Source organism: Berghia stephanieae, chromosome 8 (genome assembly GCF_034508935.2).
Source record: "Berghia stephanieae isolate SIO BIC M18660-M18661 chromosome 8, UCSD_Bste_1.3, whole genome shotgun sequence".
In the NCBI taxonomy this organism is placed as follows: domain Eukaryota; kingdom Metazoa; phylum Mollusca; class Gastropoda; order Nudibranchia; family Aeolidiidae; genus Berghia; species Berghia stephanieae.
The window spans coordinates 38,499,930-38,507,429 of record NC_088367.1 but is presented as its reverse complement, the minus strand read 5'-3'; the positions used below and the strand labels follow the sequence as shown (position 1 = coordinate 38,507,429).

The 7,500-nt window shown below is 37.6% G+C and overlaps 1 protein-coding gene across 6 annotated transcripts in view; it reads left to right on the top strand.

The window, feature by feature from the left end:
* The window catches only part of LOC144978635 (uncharacterized), a 68,499-nt gene that overhangs the window by 39,215 nt on the left and 21,784 nt on the right, over positions 1–7,500 (top strand). For all 6 annotated transcript variants that reach the window (XM_078924943.1, XM_078924940.1, XM_078924941.1 and 3 more), the window contains one exon: positions 819–979. In XM_078924943.1, coding sequence (XP_078781069.1) covers positions 819–979 — 161 coding nt within the window. The remainder of the gene's footprint in view (positions 1–818; positions 980–7,500) is intronic.

The following is a 7,500-nucleotide window of genomic DNA, read 5'->3' as shown; positions in this document are numbered from 1 at the left end:
ATTGGCCTCTACATATTTATTTCTTTATGAATAAATACTTGTTTATTTAATTATTTATGTATAAATATTTATTTATTTATTTTATCTGATATATTTATTTGGACGGTATTGGGGTCAAGTTTGCTATCCCATAATTTGAAAAAGCGAACCCCCCCCCCCCTCCCCAAAAAAAACCCAAAAAAAACAACAACTCAGATGTTCACTTTCTCCCACGCAAAGTTTCGTTCGGCAAACAACAGTTGTTTCATGTTAATCCTTTTAACATTAAACATGATGATATTTATATAAAATAAAAAAAAAAAGCCAAGTAACTTTGTCAAAACTTTTTTATAATGCGGGATAGGTCAATTGTCTTTACAAGTAAGCGACTATTTGTTTATAACCCTTTTTGTCCATGTTGTATTTTATCACTTTGATTAAATTTGCAATTCTGTTCACATTGTAAACCTAACGGTTCTTTCAACTGTTTTTTAGCAGTATCACCAATATTGTTCGGGTACCTGTTCATGTGATATAGTGGTCTCTATCTTCTAAATTGATAGAATAATCAACTCATTATATATCATCTTTATGTATTTTCATCCATTCATCCATCCATTTATTCATTCATCCATCCAACCATTTGTACCTTTAATCACGTATTTATACATCATGTCGTATTTCTTGGGGAGTGGGGGAGGGGGTCAATGTGGACGGATTCCATATCTGTCATTTCATTAATCATCGTCATCATCATCATCATCATCATCATCATCATCAACATCAACATTATCATCTCCTACTAGCCTAACAACCCCTCATTGTCTTCCTCGCTCCAGTGAGAGCGGCAGGTGTGGTGTGCCTGATTGGCCTAGGACTCAGTCTGGGAACACTTCTCTTGTACAAGCTGTATCTGCGCATCATCATCCCCTTTCTCAGGAGTCTTAGGACAGGCAAGGGAGACAACTTATGGCTGGATGACGACTACACACTTTATTTGGTGAGTTGTTTCCCTTTCGTTAATTCTCTGTTTTGTTGTTTTTTAACGTTTATCTTTCACCCTTGTTTCTACCTTGTCACCGCTTCTGCTGTTACCTGTACTATCACTACTACTTCTACTCCTACTACTACTACAACTTACTACTACTACTACTACTACTACTACTACTACTACTACTACTACTACTACTACTACTACTACTACTACTACTACTACTACTACTACTACTACTACTACTACTACTACTACTACTACTACTACTACTACTACTACTACTACTACTACTACTACTACTACTACTACTGCTGCTGCTACTACTGCTACTACCACTACTTCATCTTCTTTTACTACTTCAACTACGACTACCACCATCACTGCTACTACTACTACTACTACTACTACTACTACTACTACTACTACTACTACTACTACTACTTCTTCTTCTTCTTCTTCTTCTTCTTCTTCTTCTTCTTCTTCTTCTTCTTCTTCTTCTTCTTCTTCTTCTTCTTCTTCTTTCTACTACTACTACTACTACTACTACTACTACTACTACTACTACTACTACTACTACTACTACTAGCAACAACAATACTCCTTTCCGTGTCTCGTGCCAACGCTTTTATTTTTGTATGTATCAATTCAATGTCTGGAGGGGTCAATGTTCAATGTTTGACAACAACAACAAGATATAGAAGCACATATCATACTGTGTGTGTAGATGTTACTAAAATATGTGTATTGGAATTTTGAGTTGGTGATCGCGGTCGATTGATATTGACGACACTGTCAAATAACCATGCCATAGCTATTCTCGACTTATTTGGTTGAATGATCTGTTAATTTATTATATTTTTTGTTGTTTGAAAAATTAGTTTTTTTTTTTTTTGGTAAAATTCTCTCATACGCATGCCTACGTATTTTGGCATCACTATAAAGAAATCGGAATACAGGGGTCTAATTATTCCAAGTATGTATAAATATTATGTTGATGATTCCAGATTTTTGGTCTGCCGTGGGGAAGAACTCTCTCTCTCTCTCTCTCTCTCTCTCTCTCTCTCTCTCTCTCTCTCTCTCTCTCTCTCTCTCTCTCTCTCACACACACACACACACACACATGCTCACTCTATTGCACTGACGATGAGATGGAAGAACTCACGAGCTCGTCTTTCAGCTTCCAGAAAACTGTGCCTGGTTCCAGATCGATCGGACAACACGCCGCCCTCATGCAACCCTGCCCCTCCCCCCCCCCCCCCCCCCCCCCCCCCCCCGCAATGCGTCGTGCGCGTGTGTCGTCGTACATTTTTTTTGTGATTGGAATGGTGGGTGGACAGGGGGGGGGGGGGGGGGGGGGGGCGTGTTTTTTTTTAATGTAACGAGAGTAGAACGAGAAAAGCGGGTCTTGTGGATTGTGAGGGGAAGGACTTGATGGATGTGTTGCTAGCAGTGGGTAAGGCTGTTTGTGTGTGTGTGTGTGTGTGTTGATGTGTTTGTGAAGTGTCGGCATAGGTTTTATTAATGGCACCATCGGTCGATGCTCTTGTGCTTTCTTTGTCTCTAATGGATATTATAGGACAAGGGGAGAACAAAATAAAACATGGAGGATAATTTGATCTTCTTGTGTCTTCTTAGCTGATAGTCCTATAGTTTCCGTCGTCCATTAATCACGTTTAGGTATGTTGGACAGAATTATTGCGATCATTTATTTAATTTATTTTACTTTCGTATCTTTTTGTGTTTTATTTTAACAGTTTTAACTTTTTGATTTATTTGTAAAAGAAATGTGTAGGTATACCTTCTTTCAAAATGTCATCTTGAAGTTGACAAATTTTATAATTTGTCAATATTGAATCAAATTATTATAAGGATATGCCTCTAGGCTTGGTGGTGATGTGTAATGTGTTATGTGATTTCATTTTACTTTATTCCGTTCAAGGTCTGTGAGACGTGTTTTTTGTTCTTGTGAAAAGGGGAGTGGGTGGATGAGTTATCGACATTTATCGTTTGGAATGGCTATGTTATTGTTATTGCTGGCTTTGGGGGGATGATTTGATGTTATGTGGCTCTTTGTCGCTACAGTGGGATGCAATGGGATATGCAATTTATTGATGATAACATTAATAGCAATAATAATAATAATAATAATAATAATAATAATAATAATAATAATAATAATAATAATAATAATAATAATAATAATAATGAAAATAATAATAATGATGATGATGATGATGATGATGCAGAAGAAGAAGAAGAAGAAGATGATGATGATGATGATGATGATGATGATGATGATGATGATAATGGTGATAATGATGATGATCTCTCAGTGTTTGGGTAGCTTGTTCTATTAGATCTGGTGGAAAGTAATTTGCGATGGATACGCGTCCTAAAAAGTAGGAAAGAAGTTCTATTGTCCTTTCGCGCAACAGAAACCGGGCTGAAGTCCAGCTCCATGGGCCTCTGTGGCTCTGGTTAAGAAATAATGTATTTAAAAAATAAATCATTTAGAAATATCAACTCGTGCTTTGATTCTCATACATAAAGATGTGTTACTGTGTAAGGCAAGGTGTGTTGTGATGGGTTGTACCGTTCCCATGTGGAAGATCGGGTCGATATTGATTGGGAAAGACTCTTGTGTATCGCAATGGGCTGATATAAATTTTAATGACGTTTGGGGCATCGGTATTCTGTGTGTGTGTGTGTGTGTGTGTGTGTGTGTTCAAACACTGACTCAGTCAGAGTCCATATTATGCTTGTATACAAAAGCAAGAGAGAAAAAATGGAGCTACGATATAGGTGGGGGGGGGGGGGGGGGGGGGGCTATTTGTGTGGTATTGTATTTTTAGTGTGTCAATAGATAACAGTTATCGATATATGTGTAAATGACAACTATACCGCTGATGTTTGTGAGAGGACAGACATGAAAGGGACACGGTGTTCATTTGATTTTTATTTGATTTTTTTTTTTAATAATTATCTACAATTTTATATTTTATATCAACGTGTACACTTGCAGGTCTGACATCCGAACGCAATTATAGGCTTAGTCTAACATTGTAATGGACAATATTTTGCATCATTTTTGAGATTTCCATTACAACAATGAGCCCGTAATAAATTGGGTTATCGGATCTGCAAATATGTGCACGTCGCTTTATTGTATATTTTTTAAATTTTCCGGTGAGGTGGCGGGGTAATACTTAATCCCCACTTCTCTGTCTTGTCAAAATCGACCTCAATTTTGGTGGATGAGATTGTTAAAAATGTTATTCTTCCATTGACCCTATTGAATTTATCCAATTCGTGTCGCTCTGATAGCGTGGCACGGTTAGAGACCTACAACAACGAACGCCTTGATGAATCAAGTCAGAACGTTCTAGCGTAGCCATCGTTAACTTATAGCCTGACACTAAGACCGCAGCCATCGTTAACTTATGGCCTGACACTAGGACCGTAGCCATCGTTAACTTATGGCCTGACACTAGGACCGTAGCCATCGTTAACTTATGGCATGACACTAAGACCGTAGCCATCGTTAACTATGGCCTGACACTAAGACCGTAGCCATCGTTAACTTATGGCATGACACTAAGACCGTAGCCATCGTTAACTTATGGCCTGACACTAAGACCGTAGCCATGGTTAACTTATGGCCTGACACTAAGACCGTATCCATCGTTAACTTATGGCCTGACACTAAGACCGTAGCCATGGTTAACTTATGGCCTGACACAAAGACCGTATCCATCGTTAACTTATGGCCTGACACTAAGACCCACTAAGATCCATATTTTGACGTCATTTTTAGGTTTGTTGACCGCCTTGTGAGTTGTCTTTAGCAGCGGTCAAGGAAACAAATGATCCCTTTGACAGCTCACGACATGTTTTCCTTTGTGGCCAAAGACTTGTCTTTTGACGCCATTCGTTGATGAGTTGACGAAGGCCGTTCTTCAAACCGGCGATTCGTCACCTCGACACAATATGCTCTTTCCTCGTTCAATCAGACCATCTCCACTACCCCCCCCCCCCCCCAAAAAAAAAAGCAATGTTAAGACAGAAGAGTAGAGCGTGATGTTTTATATGATGAACAGAATATCAATGAAATTATCTTTTTTTAAAATAATTTAATTGAGATGTTTATCCCAAACATATAAATAAGAACTATAACCAAATTGATAGAATTACAGGATTAGTTGACCTATTAGCCGATAACCATATATATATATATGTGTGTGTGTGTGTGTGTGTGTTTGTGTTTGTGTGTGTGTTTGTGTGTGTGTGTTAAAAGTCTCTTTGCGAATTCCCTGGTTTGTGAGATTTTGTTAACACGAGTGTCGTTTAAATCGATCGATATTTAAAGGACGAGTTTTCTGGCCAAATTTTTAAAATACCTACGTGTTTTTCCAGAGTCCGGCGGTTAACTGGTTGATGATCATAATTTATTTTTTAAGTCACACACATAATCTTGTTGTTATCTTAATGATAGACCTTTCATATTGACAATGTGTGTTTATCGTTTATCTCTTGCTTAGATGGTTTGTGGTTGCTAATTATTGACTCGATTAGACCGTTTGAATTGGACTATTGGTAGATATTAGAGAAATGAAATATTATTTATTGCTTCAATAATGTATGTAAAAGTGACTGGGTATTCTTTCTACACGAGAGCATTGAGAGCTAATCGTATTTCATGTTCTGTGAGTGTTAAATTCCATCGCGTATCGTCATTTCATCATCATCATCATCATCATCATAATAATAATAATAATAATAATAATAATAATAATAATAATAATAATAATAATCAGCCCCATACCACCGCCGCCATCATCGTCATCATCATCACCCTCATCATCATCATCATCATCATCATCATCATCATCATCAGCTTGGGTCGATACGTAGCTGTTATAATGCAAGTCCATCAACGTATCCATAAAATGTCAAGACCTTCTAAGGGCCTCTAGGCGGTTCATAAGACTCGCGAGGTCTTCCGTCAGTCCCAGGTTTGAGATTTTTTGCCAATAAGAGGGTCATTTAAATAGATGGATATTTGAAGGACTATTTTTCTGGCCAAATTTTTAATACGGCCTTTCCAGAGTACGACAGTTAACTGGTTAAATAGGAGCAAGGAAGAAAAAGGAAGTTACAATAACAGTGGTGCCAACTTTAGGTAAAAAAACGCGTATTTTTACGCATTTTCCATTCATTGTACCTACGTAATTAAATTTCTATTGATCCAGCATTTTAAGCATTCATACACCTTTTTGGTGTACTTAAACACTATATCTTTTTCTTGACCCAGAATTCATGAAATGAGTTAAATATAACATTATCTGGCTGGGTCAGATTAGATTTGTACACGGATCTGGAAGTTGATACTATTTCTCATCTATAAAGTGTATGTAAGCTTATTCATTCATTTAAATATATAATATATTATTGATAGTATCGTCTAATTGCCCATTATCAGATTTAGTGCTAGAATTATCGTTTTTGCAGAACTATACACAATTTCTCCAAAATCTTACTCATTTTTGCTCTTCATTGTTCACACAATTAACTGTGTGTTGTAATGGAACAGCTTGCTTATGGAAATCGTGTTGTGCTCAATGAACGAGGATTTCGTTTATAGATAGTTCGAAGTTGACGTCACTCAGGTCTTTGTTATTGGGTTTGTTTATTTTTTGCCATCCGCGTTTATGAGTAATTCTCACTGAACTGTATTAACCTGACTCCAAACGATCATGGTTACACACAGTTTTGTGTGTTGGTCCGTTATACTTCCGGATTTCAATGTTGTGAGCTTCTAAGCCAAGTGCATACTATCTATAATGTAGTCTATTGATAGAATGCGCTTGGCCAAGGAGTTCACAACATTGCCATCCGGAAGTATAACGGACCAACACACAAACTCTGTGTAACCATGAACTTTTATAGTCCGGTTAATACAGTTTAGTGAGAACAACTCACAAACGCGGGTGGCAAAAACAATAACAAAGGCCTTAGTGACGTCATCTGTATACTATCTATAGTTCGAAGTTGACGTCACTCAGGTCTTTGTTATTGGGTTTGTTTATTTTTTGCCATCCGCGTTTATGAGTAATTCTCACTGAACTGTATTAACCTGACTCCAAACGATCATGGTTACACACAGTTTTGTGTGTTGGTCCGTTATACTTCCGGATTTCAATGTTGTGAGCTTCTAAGCCAAGTGCATACTATCTATAATGAAGTCTATAGATAGTATGCAGATGACGTCACTCAGGCCTTTGTTATTGTTTTTGCCATCCGCGTTTGTGAGTTGTTCTCACTAAACTGTATTAACCAGACTATAAAAGTTCATGGTTACACAGAGTTTGTGTGTTGGTCCGTTATACTTCCGGATGGCAATGTTGTGAACTCCTTGGCCAAGCGCATTCTATCTATAGATAGTGTGCGCTTGGCAAGAAGTTAACAACATTGCCATCCGGAAGTATAACGGACCAACGCACAAAAAACTGTGTGTAACCATGAACGTT